The 21,778-nt window shown below is 33.3% G+C and overlaps 2 protein-coding genes across 10 annotated transcripts; both read right to left on the reverse strand.

Annotated features, from left to right (window-relative positions):
• Window positions 1-3,936: 3,936 nt before the first annotated feature.
• Window positions 3,937-4,842, reverse strand: LOC106710686 (transcription factor MafA). Its single transcript, XM_014502822.1, has one exon. It carries the CDS (start codon window positions 4,840-4,842, stop codon window positions 3,937-3,939), a length of 906 nt encoding a protein of 301 aa, XP_014358308.1.
• Window positions 4,843-10,329: 5,487 nt separating this feature from the next.
• Window positions 10,330-21,527, reverse strand: LOC106710683 (diacylglycerol O-acyltransferase 1). 9 transcript variants are annotated; one of them, XM_045682539.1, is made up of 13 exons: window positions 21,447-21,521; window positions 20,779-20,852; window positions 18,345-18,488; window positions 17,837-17,965; window positions 17,626-17,723; window positions 17,242-17,294; window positions 17,060-17,168; window positions 14,104-14,253; window positions 13,132-13,158; window positions 12,496-12,634; window positions 12,190-12,355; window positions 11,374-11,646; window positions 10,330-10,679 (listed from the first exon to the last, which is right to left on the reverse strand). In XM_045682539.1, exons 3-13 carry the CDS (start codon window positions 18,458-18,460, stop codon window positions 10,458-10,460), a joined length of 1,482 nt encoding a protein of 493 aa, XP_045538495.1. In that variant the 5' UTR covers window positions 18,461-18,488; window positions 20,779-20,852; window positions 21,447-21,521; the 3' UTR covers window positions 10,330-10,457. The 9 variants fall into 9 exon arrangements, with proteins under 9 accessions (XP_045538495.1, XP_045538289.1, XP_045538524.1 ...); XM_045682333.1 differs by lacking the exon at window positions 20,779-20,852 and having other exon boundaries at window positions 18,345-18,500; window positions 21,447-21,527; XM_045682568.1 differs by lacking the exon at window positions 20,779-20,852 and having other exon boundaries at window positions 21,447-21,520.
• Window positions 21,528-21,778: the final 251 nt, after the last annotated feature.

Genomic DNA, 21,778 nt, shown 5'->3' on the forward strand with positions numbered 1-21,778 from the left:
AAAACTGAACTGATTTAAAAAAAAAAAAACTGTGACTATTGCAAAGCTACACTAGCACCGGGTGACATAGGCTATATCTTTTACTAGATTCTTTAATTCGCCGCGTACGAAGTCGCGGACCACGGCTAGTTTGAAATAAATTTGAAGCCTCTGAACCTATTTTCAAAACCTTTACTCATTAAAGCACTAATATTCTAATTCTATACCTCAAGTAAAGCTTAGTCTTAACTCTACATTTACCTCTAGTTATAGGATAACATAAAAAACTCTAATATTTGAAATTAACTGCATTAGCTAATGAAAATCCTCCTCAGTAACTATTTATGTATTTATTTCATTTTGAGCGCGCAGAGTCATATATATGTATGTAGATTATATAAATAATTCTAGCATTCATTATAATGATGTACGCCTACAGAATGGGCCATTACGCTGCCGGACCCGCAATAACAATACCCATAATTCTCGTCGGCTTCATTAACAGGCCACCATTTGCATGACAGGCCTACACATCTACAGCTTGTAGCGCCGCGAGAGGAACACGAACGCTGTGCTCTTCATTTACAAACCAACATTTCATATGAGAAATGTCTACTAAACGAATATAGACCTTATTTACTTCATTTCAAGGTGTCGGTGGTAGATTTGAAGGGAAAATGTAGCATGTTTCAAGTTTGTCGGTAGGCGGCGCTGCGATCGCGGGGCGTGGCGCTCTAGGACACGCCCCTCAGCAAACAGCCTTCTTCGATACCGCTCACTGCACGTTATGAATTCAACATACCATTGTGTTACTATTACATCTGTTCTTTGTCTCTGAAACTATAAATGCTGTGAACATATTGTATTAACCTACTACTAAAATATTCTATACCTACGCTGTCTTTGTTAAAAAGGATTTTTATTCATATAAAGTATACGGATGTTATTGTTGTGTGTTTATTTTTTAATTACCCGATCCTGGGACGCGCTGTAATTCCAAGTAAAATAAATTAATCATAAAGTATTACCATGAGTGGAAAAATATGTAGAGAGAAAATCGTGCAAACATAAATTTTCGGATGATTCCCGTCGGGCCAATCGGCCCATTGATTGGATCCACGAAATAAAACGGCTTCATCTGTTTGTCACATTTACATATTTAGTCATGGTCACTAATTTCAAGTCAGTCTATTTGCCGTTGTCATCTATTTCTTTGTTCTACCAGACTAAGTTCTACATCTGTGTCAAATTTCATCAAGATCAGTTGAGGCGTCCGGCGAAACCTTCTAAAAACATTCATTCATCCATCTAAACTTTCGCATTTAAAATATTAGTAAAATTATCGCTTTTTAATATATGATCTCCTTCTATCTTAATTTTCTTCAGCAACTTTTACTCCCTTTCGTTAAAATATTTTCTTATTTAATTTAATTTTAAAAAGTCTTTACTGATTTTAAGAATTCTTGAGTTTTTACCTATTTTAACAAGTCAGGAGTTTAGAATTCATTCGATTTACATTCATCCCTTGAGCTTGACTAATTGACTTTTTAAAATAACAACTAAGTTTTAATATGTCTCTATCCACCCTGTCATAGTCAGGTCGAGGTGATATTTTAATATAAATATTGAAAAAAAAAATACACAATTTGAACAAAAAACAGCGTTACACAAAGTGTGGTCCGCAGACCCTTGGTTCTCCACCAAGCCTTTCTTGGGGCCCACAAATATACTTATCATAATTAATAAAATACAAAAGCAGAACTAGATTCCGGGGGAAATATTCGTTAAAGTTTAATAATACAAAAAGTTAGGACGCGAACTGTACGAGTGACGTGAGAAAAGAATTACAAATAAATCGGATTATTCTAGAGCCTAGAAAAATCAAACCTTGAATCTAGGGTTCCATCAAATACTCTTCTTACCAAAAGGTTTCCGTAGCCAAAGTAGTTTGAGAACCGTTATTGTAGAAAAACACTTATTGGTAGAGGGGTGCAAAGGAATCATTCTTAATCTGGAAAAGATAACGCGAAAGAATATTCAAATCTTAAGAAGTATATAATTCAAATTTTTTTAAACATCTCAAATTATTATTTGGATTATAAATGGATTGAAATAGTTATAGATATCATAATTATTCATCGCTATCACGTAACCTAACGGTCAAAGTATTTGTAATAACAATTAAGCGGGTATCAGATTACGATATTTGCTTGAGCGCGCGCCGCCGGGTGACGACTACATGCAACAACGTAACGCTTTCCTATTTACGTTCCTATCACAAACATGCACATTGATATACTATGTAGTTTAGTTTAATATATTAGCTATAAAGTATTTAATAACATTGCCGTAAGGTGTTAAATTTCATAGATTTTACTTTACCTAAATACAATAATTGTCATAAAAACATTACCATACCTTGATAATATTTCAAAAATAAAACGTTAAATGGAATCGTTATGATGAAAATTAAGAAAACCTTAAGGTTACCTACTGCAATATTTCAATTATTCAATTTTGGCGCTAAAAAGGAAATCAAAGTTAGTTTCATAATTGTTATACATTGATCCAAGCTTCTTTCTAGCAGAAGCAGAAGTAATTAAAAAGATTATTAGCAACATTCATAACCCCACGCTTTAGTATCTTCGCTTTTAATACCTATTATAATAGAATACCAATAAACTTAATGATTAAATTTTTAAGAATAAACAATCATTTGGTCCACGATGCAATTATCAGACGCAAATATCACGCACACAGAATACTCTGACAGCGGTGCTGACCTATATGTTAAGAGTCTATAGCGAGCGATGTTGATATTTAGTTATACTAAAAATTCGACAACGAACGAAGTAGAAGACAAAGTTATCAAAGTCGACGAGCCAGCCATACCATGGGTAGTACCTTAATTAACCTTAGAATGGAGACTATAGATAGCGTTCAGAAGCTTGGGGAGTCCTCCTTCCAGATAAACCGATGACTTGTGAATGGCAAGTAGTACATGGATCCGAAGCACCGCATACAGTGGAAGGCAGCTGGGTAGACCTAAGTCCAGCAGCGGACTGGCGCAGGCTATAATATTGATAATGAATAAATATGATACTATAACGCAAAAATTTAACATGAACACCCTTTTGTTAAGTGGCTATACCTTCGACCTCGATTCGAAGTAATTGTTGGGCAATTGCCGACACGTTGCAAATTTTGTTGCGTTGCACAATCAATCGAGTCATTGGACTCGATTCAAAGATTCTACATGATACGATTCACGCTATTTGGAACATTACTAAGAATTTAATATTTTGTAATAAAAATAATTAGGTACATAAAATTAAGTGACGTTAGCAACTGGGTCTCTGTCTACTATGGTCAATTTACAATATTTTGAGTAATACGCATTTTCTTCTTTTGCTAGTGAAATATTATAATCACGTTGCATATGTAGGAATTTTTTACTTTAACAAATAATTAGTAATTGTATTTTTAGTTCAGAGGAGTTTTTTAACGAAGCTTTTGGAATGCTGGCATTTTTTATGATAAATAAAAGAATGTTTATAAGTAGAAATATTTTATTAGTAAAACAAAAGTCCTATCCATTTATTACATTAACTATATACAATTATTGGAATAATCAGTTATTTTCAATTCGTTATAACTTATGTGTAACTTTAGTAATACATTTATTGTTTTATAACGAAGCTATGCATATATTACGACACAACCATACATTTAACACGGTGACGCGTCGGCTATCCTCTCCGAAAGCCGCGGCGTAATTGTTCCACCATTAATTAGAAAACTATGAAACTGGAACTGATGGATAATAAAATTTGAAACTTAACAAAAGCACGAACAGTTCGATAGGCCGTGCGGGCTTGCCGCGGCGGCTCAGTAGCGCTGCCAGGCGCAGGCGGAGGCGGAGGCGGAGGCACCGGCGCGCGGCGCCGCGCCCTGCCGTCACAGCTCCGAGAAGAACTCCGGCGAGGAGTGCGGCGTGGGCGGCGCGTGCTGCGGCACCGTGTGCTCGCGGCCCATCAGCGAGAGCCGTTGCTTGAGCACATCGCGCTCGTGCGTGACGCGCGCCACCTGCAGCTGCAGTAACTGCAACTCATCCTGCAGTGACCGGTTCGTCAGTTCCAGCTCCTGGCGCTGCTGCAGCCGCTTGCTGCGGCAGTTCTGTGCGTAGCCGCGGTTTTTTAGCGTGCGCCTCTTCTGTTTGAGGCGCGTCACGTCCTCGCGGGGAAATCCGTGCAGCCGTTTGTTAAGCTCACGTACGCTCAGGGTCATAAGGAGCTCATCACTTATGAGGTCGTCCCCGCAGGAGGATGTCTGATATCCCTGGTGCTGGCCGCCGGTACGGGGAGACAGTGCCGAACAGGAGCTCGCTGGTCGGAGCGCAACTTGCTGCATGCTGTGGTGATCCTGTTCCCTCCACTCCCGACGATCCCATTCCTCAAAATTGCCACAGGGAACGGTGCGCATGTCTAAAGGTTCTCTCATGTGCGGTAACCACAGAACGTCATCGACGAGCGCCGCGCGGCACGGGCTCCGGCCAATGGGCACCGGCGGCGTTTCTGGCGGCGTGCTCGGGTCGACAGCGATGGCAACGTGTGGCTGCGGGTAGGGCCCCGCGTCGGGCCAGGCGCGGCAGACGCGGGCACAGGCGGAGGGCGCCTCCACTAATTCATTCCATCCGGTCCGCAGAGGCTCTCGTTTCACAAGGTTATGATCCTCGAGGTGATCGAGTTCGAAATTTTGAACATACTCATCGGCGAGTTGGTCGTCATCCTCGCGATGCGGCTGCGGCGGCAGGGTTTGCATGGCGCTCGCCTGGGAGCAGTCCACAAGTGCGTGTTCCACCATGGAGCGTGCGGGGCGCGCGCCGGCCGGAAGCGGACTGCCGTCGCGGCGCAGGGCGGCTCCACGCTCCGCCCTCTCACCCAATGACGTAGCGCGACGCGCGCATATATGTAGTAGAAGCCTTTATTTTCACAATCATAAGTTCACCAACATAACGATATGAAAACATAAACACAACACAACACATGTACATGCTTTATACAAATGTGCACGTTGTACATGGCTTTAGATACATTTATAATATAGCACTGAGGTTTTTAAATTAAAATTCAAACGACGTGAAACGTAATATATTGATATAATATTTGTCATGGTAAGATAATTAGCTTCGGCTACAGCTCAGCGTCTGACTTCTGATTAAAATAAAATTTTTGCATGTTATAGCTGTTAAAGTCAGTTAAATTAAACTAAAAAGGCACTAAATAATCTTTTAATAAATTAACGTATAATTAATAATAAGTTTAATAAGTTTAATAATAATAAGAAGAGCTTTGACCAACATCTTAAAAAGCTCTCACTAAACAGTTGGATTAAGGGCCTGATACAAAAGGCAGTTATTTTAGAAACCGCGCGCATAGTGAGGAGTTTCCTTTCTCTGTAGCCCTCACCACTGGTTGCTTGAGTCAGCGGATGCCGCAGCAGGTGGTATACTATTTTTATATAATATACTTTGTTATTTTTTTTTATATATTATACAGATAATAAGTTAATAAATGAATATGAGGATAATATAATATAAAAATCAATATTAAATGTTTATAGTTTTTGTGGTTTTATTTATAGTACATTACAGAGACTTGCCGACACGTAAATCGTAGCGCCGCCTACGACGGTAGAGCGTAGACGTTATCCTGCTACGAAAATTACTTTAATCTTTTATTGTCACACATTTTCAGTAAACATTTTTTACTGACTGCCTGCCTGCGTATCATAATAATTGAACAGGATCTTACCATGTAATGATCGTATTTCAACATACATGAATAACGTAAACAAGAACACGCTTTTGTTCCACGCCGTGCGACATGTGATCTACAACCTCCATATTAGGGACGGACCACACAGGTATGGCATATCAATAAATAACCGTATTCAATTTTTCTTGCCTATTTAGTGTCGCTAGTAAAAAAATTATTACGAGATGTGGAATACATTGTTGCAAATTATTATGGTTCATTCGTGACCCAAGACAGGTTTCTATTTGATATCTCAATGTTTTTCTATTATGAGCGTCTTTCTGCGGTTAAACCTGTAGTCGATTTGATTTCTGCTGCCTGAAATATTACTCAGATCGTTATTAGAACATAGATGTTGTCATTCCGATTGCTGTATTCTGAAGACAACATGATCAACTTTATTAATTACCTCATTACGTGTAAAGTTTAATAGAAATTAACTTTAATTATCTACAAGTAATTGCATACTTCATATCGTCCTTGTACTCAAGGTAGATAAATAAGTTCGATAGGTAATATTTTATTTGTAATATTTAAATGTAAGTGATAGTTATTTTAAAACTTTTATTTAGTTTCACTTGTGAAATGTGTCCGCATCATCAAACCTTGAAAATTGTATTTGATCGACTTCTTTAATTTGATCCACTTCACATCTTGATATGTGTAAATCGCGTGATAATGCAATATTATGATGATACGGTGCTGATCTAATCATAGATCTGGAGGATGGCCATAGGAACTTCGCAATGAAAGGACACAATCTCATCGAGTTTTGGTTCGTTTGAATCGTCTTGACGAGTACTTTGCCGTTTTTTTTTTTTCAGTTCCTTTGATTAACAGCAAAAGTTTTTTATACTCTACTGTCTGTGTATCATCAAAACTAGGCGCTTATCGGAATTCCTAAAAATTCAATTAGTAGAGTTAAACATAGAAGCTTCTTTATTTCATTATAGTGTATAGTTACAGTTTGTAATAAAATTGAGCAAATAAATTTATAATCAAAATTTCAGTTATTACATTGAATATCCAAACGGCGCGTCGGCTACATGACTAACCGTTGAACAAAGTGATTTCACGCGTCAGAGAGCGCGGAGGGTTCGACACGTCAGCGTTATCCCGAGCCACGAGCCCGAGCTATACAATCTCCGACCTGCGCCCAAACATTTAACCCTTTCTTATTAACCCTCTTAATTGAAACGATGCGCTTGTTATCGTTAAAATAATGAGCAATAATTGAAGATATGCGTGAGCTAACATTTCAAGTTCGCAAACACAAGATCAGGTACCTCCATAGAATGTTTTATACCATCTTTTTACCACCTTTGGTTTATCTCAGCTTTGTTTGAATATGTTGTAGTTTGTAATGAAACCTTACATGGGTAAGTCAAATAATTTTGAAGTTAACTGCAACCTGCCACACTGCGACTTAACTTAGAAAGTAATGTAGAATGATAAATCTACATAAAGGGATACTTAATTAATCATTAAACTATACTAAGTGTGCTAGTAAAGCTAATTTAGAGAAAAAACAGAAAAATAACTATGTCATTAAATTTGATCGAATCTTGATGGCATTTAGAGACAGGGTACAGATTATACTGTATGGAACCATTGCGGATGCAGCACGATGCGGCACCGGCGCGGTACGGTACGGGTTCGGGAGCGTGCTGACTCCATCGCCGTTGTTTGCTCGCCACGGTCAACATTGTTAGCAAGCCGCTCGCGCCGCAAACGTTATTACATGATTGCTCTCAGACAACACCTATCTGTTCGGTTCGCTTCTATTTGCCTTTTGTTAATTGCATAATATTTACTTAATAATCATCATTGTTTTTAATATTTCCGTATGAAATTGTTATTGTAGGGAAGAAAATCTTCCTATACTTATTCATTTTACTATTGTTTTACACTAATGGTTAATTTTGTATTTTGTCCAATTTTCAATTTCTTATCCCTTATAAGCCGTTATAATTTTTTTCGTAGTAAATGAGCGAGAATAGAAATTGCCTATTTGGCATGATTTTCATTTAGTTTCTCTCTCTATAATACTGTTCTCATAATCTAAACAGAGGCGTCACATCCTTAACAGTTTTATATCAATTTTAAAGACTTGAATAATCTCAAATATTATAATGTGATCGCTCAATGAACAATAGGTCGGGAGCACTTCCGGCGCAGAGACAGGTCCCAGGGGCGGACACGTACGCATCGCTATCGGACGTTCTTCATCAATCGATTTTCTACGATTCCACTTTTCATTCCTGCTTTATGCCTGGGAGTCGGTACTTCAACCATGTCGCCGCTTTAGGAAAAAAAATTGTCTATTGTTATTGATTTATTTTCATCCACACTTCCAAATAATATTTTTACCTGATTTTTATGTATGTAAGCACTTAATATTTTCAGTTATTCTCTCAGAATCTTTTTTTCGTTTCTTAAAATACTATATACATAATTTTTAGCTTTTGCCCGCGACTTTGTTCGCGCGTAATTAAAAAAAAACAGGATGAAGAGTACTGGATGTTATTTGAAACTATATCTGTGCCAAATTTGAAAAACATACTTTGAAGCCTCGCAGAGCTATCGAGTAAACGTGTAAATGAAACGTATCCCACGGTCATAGCATATGTTCATCCAGACTGTATCCAAAATCTACCAAATTTCATCAAGATCCGTTCATCCGTTCCGGAGATACCTTCAAACAAAGATCCATCCATCCATCTAAACATTCGCATTTATATTAGTAAGATTGTTGTTAATAAATGATTATTTTATAATATATTAGTATGGATAAGCGACCTTCAGGGATATGTGATAATCGTTCATTGACCCAAGCACAATCTGCACATGTCAATTTGCCGAGTCATAGGTTGCACGCTCTTGTAATATCTATTATGTCCGTTTATAATAAATATGCATCCATTATCTTTACACATTATGAAACAAAATTCCCTGTTTTTCACTATTTGTCTGATAAAACCTAAACAACGAAAACGATTTGAAATTCATGAGAAGTAGGTGCAGAATTCAATTTCTACAGCTGTTTTGAAATGCTTTTCGAAAATCATTTTAGTGTTTGATTTTTTGTTCAATTTTACTAATATTATAAATGCCAATGTTTAGATGGATGAATGTTTGTTTGAAGGTATTCTCGGAAAGGCTCAACAGATCTTGAAGAAATTTGGCACAGATGTAGAACATAGTCTGGAAGAACACATAGGCTACTTTTTGTTTTTTTTATGGATTGAGTCGCGGGCGCCAGCTAGTATTTCAATAAAATAAAAAATAGGAAAAAAATAAATATTACTAAAAATTATGAAAAACGTGATTTATTATCAACCCAAAAAAGTATAAAATTATATAAAAGATAATAATTATTATTGCTCATTAATCACTCAAAATGTTATAAAACATTCGTTTATAAATAAGTAGTAACACATTGTTAGGTTCTTATTGGCATAGAAAAATCAAGAAATATATCTTGGTATAAAATGGTAATAATAGTTTTTTTTTTTAAATAAAAACATAGACAAGACATCATTTTGTACAACATATACTTTAATAAAATATTTATTTTATTAATAATTGTATGACAATTAATAACTTAATTTAGTTTTATTGCAAGAATTAAATTAAATATCTATAAAAGCACTATGGAAACTATTACTTCTACCCAAATTAATTATTTTTGTTACACTAATATATAACAACATTAAAATGTATATTTAAAATGAAATACATTTAATAATATAAAAATAACATTTCAAAATATTAATTTACTATTGTTATACGGCACTTGAACAGTTTATGAGTAAATTTTATTTCATTTTTAATTTAAAATGTAAATTTCTGCATATAAAAATAATTATTCCTACTTCACTTAAAAAAAATTAGTAACCATGCATATCACGGAATTAGTTGATACATTATATATTTAAACAACTTTAATATGTATAATTAATATAAAAATCAACAACATTCTTTTATATTTTTGCAGAAAACTGATTTTATAAAATATTAAAAAATATATATATATTATAAAAATATAAATGTAAAAATGCATTCAAAAATCAATATATATATATATATATACATAAAAGAGTTAAAAAGGAAAAAACTTTGTATGTATAAATATAATTTGTACACTCAGTCTTATCTTTTACTTAAATGCTATAAAATACAAAAATTATTAATAAATATTTTCTGTTAAAAAATTAATAAAAAAATGCGTATGTAAATTTGTATAATGTAAATATAGATTTTGTTCATTTACTTTATAACAAGGTTTGCCATAAAGTTAATACTCTGGAGAGGAAGCTCACATTGTCTTTGCCATTGAAATTATTACTAATAGTAACGTGCAAAGAATGTATTAGTTTCTTAGTTAGTACAAAAAGAGTATTTTCAAGACGTAGAAGATAAAATTCTGAAGCAAAAAAAATTCATAGACACAAACTATTGCACCATTTACAGAACCTTTCAACATTATTTTTTTCCAATTATTTGGAAACACTTAAATGTCACACTACAGCAAATAAATTTTTAACTTATATCTAAAAGAAAAAAATTTCAACAAAATATCAAGGACAAAATGTATGCTTGGTTTGACTTCTTAATATTGAAAGAAGGCAAGTAAGTTTGGAGCATATTTTTGTTAGTAGATTATATAACTGCTGGTGTTTTGAGTGTGTGAGTGAGAGCGTAGTCGTGGTAGTACATCATGATGGCGAGCGGCTGACCAAGTATGAGCGAGCTCCACACGATGATGTTCCCCCAGCGCGGGCCCAGCCGCACCTCCGCAAAGCGAGAGATAATCGACAGCGGGGGCTGCGCCATCATACCCAGAAACGCCCAGATTCTGAACATCTGGAGTGGTACACTCACCTGAAATCATTTAAATGAGCACCAAAACAATCAGAAAAAGTCGAACACTTTTTAAAAACTAAATATTAGAATCCGAACATCATCTTTCACTTGATTTTGAACTGTGTTAAAGTCTTAGTCACGCAAAAGATGGCGCTATTAACTTTTAGGGTTGTTTTAACTATGCCTTAATCATGATATAGATGGCGCCGTTATTAGTGACTAGTAGTCGCTCATGACTTCGTCTGTGTGGAAAAAATCTATCAATAAATATAGCCTATGTCACCCGGATACAGTGTAGCTTAACAGTGAAAGCATTTTTCAAATCGGTTTAGTAATTTAGAGCCTATTCTATGCAAACAAAGAAGCAATCAAATCTTTCCTTTTTATAATATACTAGCTTTTACCCGCGACTCCGTCCGCGCGGAATAAAAAATAGAAAACGGGGTAAAAATTATCCTATGTCCGTTTCCTGGTTCTAAGCTACCTGCCCACCAATTTTCAGTCAAATCGATTCAGCCGTTCTTGAGTTATAAATAGTGTAACTAACACGACTTCCTTTTATATATATAGATTAAAATTCTGATTATTAGATTGGTATATATCAATATTGCACACAAGTTGTTTTACTATAGGGCTACGTTCAAATACACACTGGTAAACAAATTTAAGTAGCGGCTGGTAATAATGAATACTCTAGTGAGTGTTAACTTACCAGATACTCATGGAAGAAAGCTGATAAAAAGAAGACAACAATACTGGCGTTGGATTTGCCGTAGCCCCGGTCTGTGATAGGAATGTAGACGTGTCTCAACGCCCACATGTGCACGGGCCTGTTCCACGAGCTCCAGAACGTGGCGATGTTGTTGGCGTTCCACCAGTCGTTGTAGAAGTTGCGGTCCGCAAAGTGTAACAGTTCACCCATCAAGTTTAAAAATGAATGGAACGTAAGATAAAAGAAACACAACCATATCAAATGGTTTGGTACCTAAAAAATGGACAATATATATTTTTAATATTCAACAAACAGCATGGTTATGATACTTCTTTGATTTAAGAATCATTTATAAATTACTAGCTGTCACCCGCGACTCCGTTCGCACGGAATTAAAAACAGAACTTAGTAGGCTATGTGTTCTTCCAGACTACATTATATGTCCAAATTTCATCCATATCTGTTAAGCCGTTCTGGAGATACCTTCAAACAAATATCCATCCATTCATCCCTTCATCTAAATTCTAAACATTCGCATTTATAATAAAGTCGCGGGTACAGCTAGTAAACTTATTAAGTTTACTAGCTGTCACCCGCGACTCCGTACGTTGAAAATTATTAAAAACTAAATCCTACTAATTTAGTTTTTAATAATTAAAAGTGTACTTCCTGACTATGTTTTACATCTATACTAAATATCATCGAGATCCATTGGAAGACACTTTCATCGTAGCCATTCTAGAGATACCTCGTAACAAACAACCATTCATTAATCTAAACTTTTGCATTTATAATGTTAGTATGAAGTATACTTACCGCTAATTTCAATAACCGTTCCGCCATTTTAATCATATTCATTTCGGAAAACTGATGTACACTGTTCGTTACAGTTGGTATCATCCATTGTTGGAATAACGCCATAACAAGATTCACACCGAAAACAACTTCAACAATCCTTTTAATAAGAAATCGTTTTCTGATACTGTAAAATTAAAGAAAACTTCACACATTTGCCCATCGTCTTAGACGCAAAAATAATATATCTAGAGTGATGTTTTTATTAACTTAATATGCAACTTTATAATTTTATTTAAGGAGTATTTCAAAAGAAATGAATCTCACCGTGTGGTGCGCGGGAAATTCAACTCATAGCAAAGTGTGGGTGCAAACAAAAAGTATAACAAGTCTTTGAGGTTCAGATTGTCCGGATACTGCACGAGACCGACCGCCGCCAGCTCACTCTTCTCATCGTCTAAGCTTTCTGTAAATAATTCTAGCGATAAGTTTGCTAGAAAAATCATCATCTTGGTGTCCTTATCCTTACCATATTGAACAAGGACAGAGGAATGATAATAAGTTTGTTAAAAATGTTTTTTGATTAATAGTACAAACATTGTGCAGTTTTTTTTTTTTGGGAATTATGTAAAAATAGCAGCTGTCAATGTGAAAAAAACTATATATAAAAGGTTACGATAACACAAACCAAATCCTTTTTACCACAAAAAAATAAGCTTTAACAAGCAAACCACACCTATTTGTAGTGTTTTATAGCAGTCGTGCACCATTATATAATTTTATTAAGAAAGTTTTATTAAGATTTTACTTGCATTTAAAAAAATAGCTCCAAAAAACTAGAGATCTACCGCCATTATAAATATGATCATTTTCTATATAATTGATTTTAATAAAACTTTCTTAGTATTAGCTTGGCAACACTAAGTCATATTAGTGCTTTGCAAACACATATATTTAACTTACGCTCATGTTCCGCGTTCATGAGTTCATCTGCAAATAGTATTTTGTTAAATAAACACATTTTCTGTATGACGCAAAACAACTATGCAACTACTACAAGAAAATCCCTTTATTAAAACATTATAATATATAATATTTACTTTTTATTTAATGATTAACCTAGCAAATTAGTGAAATAAATAATAACTGGAATAATTAATAATAAAAACATCTATATATATAAAAATGAATCCCTATATCCCTTGGTCACGCCATCACGCGTGTACAGCTGAACCGATTTCACTTTTTTTGGTGTGTTTGTTATTGTCAGGAGGAGGTTCTTATGACAGAAAAAATTTAAAAAGTTTAGATGGATGGATGGATGGATGGATGGATAAATGAATGGATAATGATGTTTGTTTGAAGGTATCTCCAGAAAGGCTTAATAGATCTTAATGAAATTTGGTATAGATATAAAACATAGTCTGGAAGAACATATAGGCTACATGTTAAGTTTTTTTAATTCCGCGCAGACGAAGTCGCTGGCGACTAGATACTTAATATACATAACTTATTCTTATGTAATTTGCAAGAAAGGAAACTATTCTGATAAAATTAATTTAAGTGCATGAACTTTATACATATTTTTATTATACTCGTTTTTATTGCTTGTTAAATTAAGTGTACAAGAAGTGTGTTATCTTACAATTAATAAACATTTATCAATGTCACATATTACTTATAATAATAGGTAATTTATGGGTATTTTATAAAAAAAAAAAACATTTACATTATTACACATACCCTATGACCTCTTATATAAGGAAAAATTAACAGTCTTTGTCACAATAAGACATGTATTAAATTGAATACAACAATTTAATACATGTCCTAATTAAAATGTAAATAATTATCAAGGGTTAAACTACTAATAAGTAATTCTACATAAAGTATAAATATACTTTTAAAAAACTTTTTTTTTTTATCAAAACTTACTGTAATTAGGTGCTGAAAGACTTTGTCTCCGCAGTTTGGTCTTCTTAGGCTTTGCTCTGAGACTGCTTCGACACCAGTAATTAGTATGGCAATAGCTCCATAATTTTAAAAACAAAATCAGGTATATCATACAAACAGTTGTGATTCCCACTGTAATAAAAGAAATTGGAAATTATTGACGGTTAAAATATGTTTAATATATGACGACAACTAACAACAAACTTAAATTACAAACTTAACAACTAAAATTTAATAATACTGTACAGTCAGCTTCATAAATATAGTGGCAGTCAAGATATCCAAATATATAGGAACACCTAAAGTGATCAATTATATAAGTACAACCAAAGTCATCAAATTAATTGAAGCATCCACTCTGCTCAAAAAGATCGAAACGTTCACATCGTCATATATATGAGTACATTCAAAGTGCCCATAATTATAGTAACAGACAGAGCGTCAATAGTAACGAAGCATCGAAAGTATGCAAAAATATCGTAACATTAGACAAAATTGAACTCTGTCTTTATTCACTTAAGATACACTTTGAAATATACTACTTCTGTTAAATTCATTTGACGCTTTGTATCAACATAATAGGTTGTCTAATAAGTTCGTTCCGATTTTTAATAGGTAGCTTAGAATATATAGACCCGAATATATTACAATTATTGAAAATATATGACATGTTTAGATAACACATCTATATATATAAAAGAAAGTCGTGTTAGTTACACTATTTATAACTCAAGAACGGCTGGATCGATTTGACTGAAAATTGGTGGGCAGGTAGCTTAGAACGAGGAACGGACATAGGATAATTTTTACCCCGTTTTCTATTTTTTATTCCGCGCGGACGGAGTCGCGGGTAAAAGCTAGTACATGCTAAACGAGGATAACTTCAGCTATATTTTGACAAATGGTAGAACACGATTCGTTCTTTTCTATCAGTTTTATAAAAACTGATTCACTTAATTTTTGCCGAAATACATAAGACGTTTTGCAATAAAATCGAACAAATATAATTTAAAAGACGTATTCCAAAACTTAAGGGCCTTTAAAACTTCCCTTAAAAATGGGCACGAACTTATCGGACAACCCAACATTTTTCTTCTTATTATTATAAAGTTTAAAATTTATAAATTGACGATACATGACAGATACCTAATCTATATATATATATAAAAGAAAGTCGTGTTAGTTACACTGTTTATAACTCAAGATCGGTCAAACTGATTTAGCTGAAAATTGATGGGGAGATAGCTTAGAACTAGGAGACGGACATAGGAACTTTTTATATTGTGAGCATTTTTTTTTATTCCGCGCGGACGAAGTCGCGGGTAAAAGCTAGTAAGTAATATCAAATTTTACTCTGTCACAATATGTGCTAGTTTCAGTATTTTACTATTTTAGCCGCAGTACGTAAGTTTAATGGTTCGAATCCCAGGCTTACAAGGTTTTTATTTTTCAATATTATGAATCACATATAGAGCTTGTTTTTTTTTAATGAAAAGGAAAAATCTGGTAATGTACTTAGAATATGTTTTTTACTTAACAAAAACAATTTTAAATTTTTATTTTTGGGGTATTAAATATTCATATAAAATTAATAACGATTAGGTTCGGCCATCTCGGAATAAAGCGAATGGGCGGAGAGTGTTTTCACTTGTCATTGCGGTCATTGAAATTGAATTCTACTCGTATATCCATATCCTTGAAATACACTTTGAAAGTATACAAATTCTGTTAAATTAATTGACAATTTGTATCAAAATATTTTTCTCTTACTGTTAGGTATCTTCAGTCCGGTTGCAGTAGAATTTTCCAAGCATAGATTTATTACACGTATTCGATGTCGCCAGTGACATAGTCCGCGCGGAATTAAATGACGAAACTTACAATAACAAACGTGAACAATAAAAAAACATGCTAATGACGACTCGGTTAAAAAAAGGGACAAGGAATATTGTGGTTCCTTAATTTTCAAAGATGTCGTATTCGACTACTATTGTAACCAATAATTGTTGCGATAAAGTTCAATTTTATATAACGCTTTGATAATAAAATTAAAAACCTTAAAAAATGTAAAAAAAAGTTTGGGATTCGAATCGCCAAAACTGCGTATTACAGCGAACAGTTAAGCCGTAAGGCCAAACTGGCATATATGGTGACAAATTAAAATTTGATATTGCTTATCTATTTAGTATCTGTCATGCGGGACGTAAACTTGTAGTAAATAGCAAAAAAATGTTTTGATTATAAAATGTCAAATGAATTTAACAGAAGTAGTATATTTCAAAGTGTATCTTAAGTGAATAAAGACAGAGTTCAATTTTGTCTAATGTTACGATATTTTTGCATACTTTCGATGCTTCGTTACTATTGACGCTCTGTCTGTTACTATAATTATGGGCACTTTGAATGTACTCATATATATGACGATGTGAACGTTTCGATCTTTTTGAGCAGAGTGGATGCTTCAATTAATTTGATGACTTTGGTTGTACTTATATAATTGATCACTTTAGGTGTTCCTATATATTTGGATATCTTGACTGCCACTATATTTATGAAGCTGACTGTACTGTACTGTACTGTACTAATGTTGCTTCAGATTCTGAGAATGGAAACATACAAAAAAGCCAATAAAATAACATATACATAACTGTTTTGGTATAATTTTATCCAAACAAAATATATACAAAATAGTGTTAACAATTTCTAATTAGAAAGTATTTATCTTTAGTTCAGAAACAAACACCATTAAGTATTTTTTCTTCTTTATAGTAATAGGACTGATAAGAAGTCATTGAGCTCAGATAAGATTCTATTTTAAGATCAATTTGAGCCTAAACTCATTCTTTATCTACAATCCCTTTACATTTTATTTAGTGAAATTAGAAAATAGTAAAGCAATGAAATAAATAATAACTTATCTATAGAAAATAATGCTTACCAAAACTAAAATCCTGGCTTCTAAAATGCAGCACAACCACAGGCAAGCTTATCAGGAATACAATATTTGAAATCTGCAGGCTGATGCCTATTTTATCACTAAGTATATCCTATAAAATATAACAAATTAAATTATTTTTTACACTATTTTTATATAGAATAATTTATTTCTGTGATACTTACAACTGAAATAGCTCTTTCAATAATCAAACTGATAACAACTGGCACCACACTAACTGAAAATTGTATTAAGTAATATTAGTTACACTTGATCCATTTTAACTATTCATCGCATTACTGTTACATATTCAATAAATAAAATATTCCTCAAAACAATCTTACTAATATTAATAATGGATGGATGTTTGTTTGAAGGTATCTCCAGAACGGCTCAATAGATCTTGATGAAATTTGGCATACATGTAAAACATAAAATGGAAGAACACAAAGGCTGTTTTTTTTTTAATTCCTCGCTTTGGAGTCGCGGGCGACAGCTAATTTAAAATAAATCAAACAGTACATTTATGGTCCGATAGTTTTTTATATAAAATTTCTATAAATACTCACATATAAGTAAAATGATAGAAGGATACTGCTGTGTGCGTCCTTCACTATAACCAGTTAATACAATGATCCATTCCAGAGGATTAACTAATATTCCATACCTAAAATTTTATAACAAGTAAACATTTAGTAGTAAACAGTTATATCTTTACTTAACAATTTCAAGGTAAATATTACCTGATAAAATATTGTTTGATAAAATTTAAATACATACTTCAAAAAGTTTTCAAGGCACAGTCGTAAGCCACCAATAGTTAGCATCAAAAATCCCCAGTTTACGAGACCAGTAAAGTTTGTGAACTCTGAACTCCATGAGAATAGAGAATCTCTTGGTTTATGGCATCTAGGATAAAAGAAATAATAGAAGTATAATGAATATTTTTTACATATCAATTTAGACATTTTTAAAATGCAATTTGATTTTCATATATTTTTTAATGATAAGCCTGTTGGTTAAGAAATTCCAATCGTATTACAATACTACATAAACCATTTGATAACAGAATGACTAATTTTTCTTGTACTTTGGCAAAGACCTTACATTAACAATGATATCTCAAAAATTACAAGACAAGGTCAATTACTTTCATCATATTAAAGTTATTAAGATAATATTATATAAAATGCATAATGATTTATTATTAATGATAATTTATTTTTTGTATACAAATAGTAATTATTCATGAAGTTTTTTTATTTATGTGTATACATTTGCTACATACGGTTTATCTACTTGCAGTCTTCTAGCTTTCTTCTCTTTTTCTGTTATTTCTTCAGCCCTAGTCACACTTTGAGCCCTTCTGTAACGTAGAGCTTTTTCTTCAGCCTCTGTAGTCATTTTTCTAATTTCAAACACTACACTGAAACTTGAACTGCAACTTTATGATAAAAAATAAATGTATCGCGTTATCTTCATATGCGGGTGTTATCATACACAGACAAAAATGAAATACCTATATTCGTGAAGAAATAAACTATCGCTAACCTAATTAGGGTATTTCATAATTTCACAATTATAATCGAAATCGAATAAAAATAAGATAATGAAAGAAAGAAATGACAGCGACAAACGACAAACTTTGTTTTGCGATTATTTCATTACGCTACTATAGTCGTGTACGTACGCGACTACCGACCAAGCGACCATAGCAAACCCGAATGAAATGAAAGTGAATAATGATGATGTTGACTATAAAAAGAAAATAAACTGACAAATCACAGCACAATGAAAAATTTAAAAACATTATTTACTTTATTAAAAATTATTATTGCAACTAAAATAGCGTCTATCACACGTACGAACGATGTGAATTATATCATAATTCTAGTTTTAATTGTTCAACAGTGAATTTCTAGATTTCAACTATCGTATCTATATACTATAGCACCTGTACTGTATATAATAACATAATATCGTTGTTATATCTGCTTTATTCAAAGAGAATGAGAGTAATGGCAATATTGTTGTATACGTGAAACAACAGTAGAAACTCACCTTTAAACAGGAAAAATGCAATCAGGACTTTGTACATTGTTAGTTGTCACCTAGAATACATATATAGTTTACTGGGTTCTACCTTCACAGCTAAAGTAAAACTTCTAATTTTTTCAACATTTAATTACGCTTTAGCAAGTAGGGCAGAGGACTACCAACAGGGTTAGCTCCAAAGATTTTGTGTTTACTTACATAGCCTACGTATTCGGGCTATGGATTTAATATTCGATATCTCCGGGTCTAACCGGAGGGTGCGTGGAAGAAAATCAGCGACTACCGTTTATCCACCACATCTTCCGTAAAAATAATAAATTTACACACATACAAATTGATTGGACCGTGAATGGAGCGAGATGAATGATAATCGTCGACCTTGGAGATTTATGCCAATTTATGTCACGAGAATAGTGAGACATTGTAAAGCAAGCATTTAAAGTATAAGGTATTCGTAAGTTTTTTATTTTTTATTTAGGGACAATTAATATAAACTTAATAAAAAAAAAACAGAAAACGCTAAAACAAAGAATTTATTTTTTAATTCAAACTAAAAAAATGCAACATATAACGTGTATTTTAGAATACACTCGAATACATCGATAATAAGATTTAGCAATGGAAAAAAATGTTGTGGTGATTAAGATTGTATATGAATAGAGCCCACAATAACGTTTTTTGTACGAATGAAACAGTTCAATGGACAGACCATCATATGACATCTCACTCGTCAAAATCGGTTCAGTCATTTAGGATCAAGGCTATCGCAATAGAATTTACCTAAGTAAATACAAAACCACATGGGGTGACCATTTCAGTCACGTAAAAATATATATAACACTGCGTACCTCTAATCTACGTCTACACCATACCTAAATTTTAATTTCAATGGTTATTGCTTCAATTTTAATTACTGAGCTTAATTGTGGTCTTCTATAGCCCGGATTCGAACCGAACTGCGGAGAAAACAGTAACAAATGGCAAACAGAAAGTCAACGGTACAAAACTGAGAATTTAACTTGGAACCGTGAACGCATGTAGTTGTATTTGTTAACAACAGAACAAACACCTTCACCAAACTAGCTGGGAAGATGAGATTCCATGAAACTGATTAAGAGCTTTGGCAACACAATATCATGATGAAATTTTATTTTGATTGTCGTTAAAAGTCGTTATAGTACCAGCGCCAGTGCGCGTGGATGTAACGTCACGACATAGGACAAAGTCCACATGTCGGACAAAGCAGCACAGTCACATTCACCATTCACAGGTGTGTCGTCACAATTAATTAAGTCTTATAATAAATTAGTATATTTTGCGCTATCCTTTTTCGCATTGTTTTGACACGTTGAAATTAATTTGCATAGTATTTGTGGAATATAAAATAATTAACTAAAATGCAATTCATTGAAATTGAATGTCCCGAAATTTCGTCAAAAACATTTAAATGTTCTAATGTGAAATATAATCTATAGTAATAGATTCTTTATTTTTGTATTTTAAAAAATGAAAAACAATATATCTTTCATTCTACCCTATAATTGTATGCAATCATTCCAAGTAATCACAAGATATTATGCTGTGTATATCACATATTTTGATCGTATCAGTCCTTAGTTTGATGACCTCTATTTTAGTTGGTCAATAGCATTCAAATGTTCAATTACCTTGAATGCGCTGCCCGTTTCCTTACTAATGTAGTAGGTATATATTTATTTCTTTAGTAGGACCATTTTTTATCCTAAAAGTACACCAAAAGCTGTATGTTAGTTATTACAAGAAACACGGTTGCTTTTAATTTCATAAATCATTTTCATAAAATTCTCGTGTCACAATGTTAGTTACCATACTCCTTCGAAACGGCTTGACCGATTTCTATGAAATTTTAAATGCTTATTCAGAAGGTCTGAGAATCGGCTACTATCTCTTTTTCATACCCCATTAATTTTTTTTCTAATTGCGCGCGAAGGGAGTCGTGGGCGATAGCTAGTATTATATAGAAATACCAAAGGTTGTAGGCCAAGGAAACGATATACTTTACGAGGTTAACTTAAAGTTACCATACTATGTACACACTACATTTTTATTAAAAACTAGCTGTCGCCCGCGACTTCGTCCGCGCGCAGGAAAAAAAAACTTAATATCGGTATGAATTTTTTCTCGCCTTTTAAACCTTCCCTAGACCTCCACGAACATTTCAAGACTAAGATAAGATAAATCCGTTCAGCCGTTCTCGAGTTTTAGTGAGACTAACGAACAGCAATTCATTTTTATATATATATAGATAGATGATCATACTTCACCTTAGTAATTTATATAGTAAATCCTATTTTACCTTTTTTGACATGATATTTTCTGATAACTGCTGATAACGTTTTTGACGGAGGATAAAGGTTGGTTACTATTTTGACTTCTAATTTTCCATTCAATAATCTGTGCCAAATATCTAACAATTGTTGCCAGATTTAATTTTCCCTAGAATAATAGAAAAAAAATCACTTTATTTTGAAACTACGATGCACTGTTTATACTCAAACTTATGTATTCACGTTATAATTGGTTGCTGTCACGGCTATTTCTTAATAAGCAGAAAAAATTTAAGATTTAATTTAAATTTAATTTAATGTTTCTACATTTTACAAACAGTTTTTAAGTTGATCGATATAA

Source organism: Papilio machaon, chromosome 1, assembly GCF_912999745.1.
Source record: "Papilio machaon chromosome 1, ilPapMach1.1, whole genome shotgun sequence".
Classification (NCBI taxonomy): Eukaryota; Metazoa; Arthropoda; class Insecta; order Lepidoptera; family Papilionidae; genus Papilio; species Papilio machaon.

What these genes read in the sequence shown, in the direction of transcription:
- LOC106710686 (XM_014502822.1), bottom strand. Translation starts at nt 4,842, where the DNA reads ATGGTGGAACACGCACTTGTGGACTGCTCCCAGGCGAGCGCCATGCAA.
- LOC106710683 (XM_045682333.1), bottom strand. Translation starts at nt 18,460, where the DNA reads ATGACTACAGAGGCTGAAGAAAAAGCTCTACGTTACAGAAGGGCTCAA. An exon ending in TTGAAAGAGCTATTTCAGTT is followed by an intron (nt 17,169 to 17,241) that starts GTAAGTATCACA and finishes TATATTTTATAG; the next exon opens with GATATACTTAGTGATAAAAT. An exon ending in AATTTCCCGCGCACCACACG is followed by an intron (nt 12,356 to 12,495) that starts GTGAGATTCATT and finishes TTAATTTTACAG; the next exon opens with TATCAGAAAACGATTTCTTA.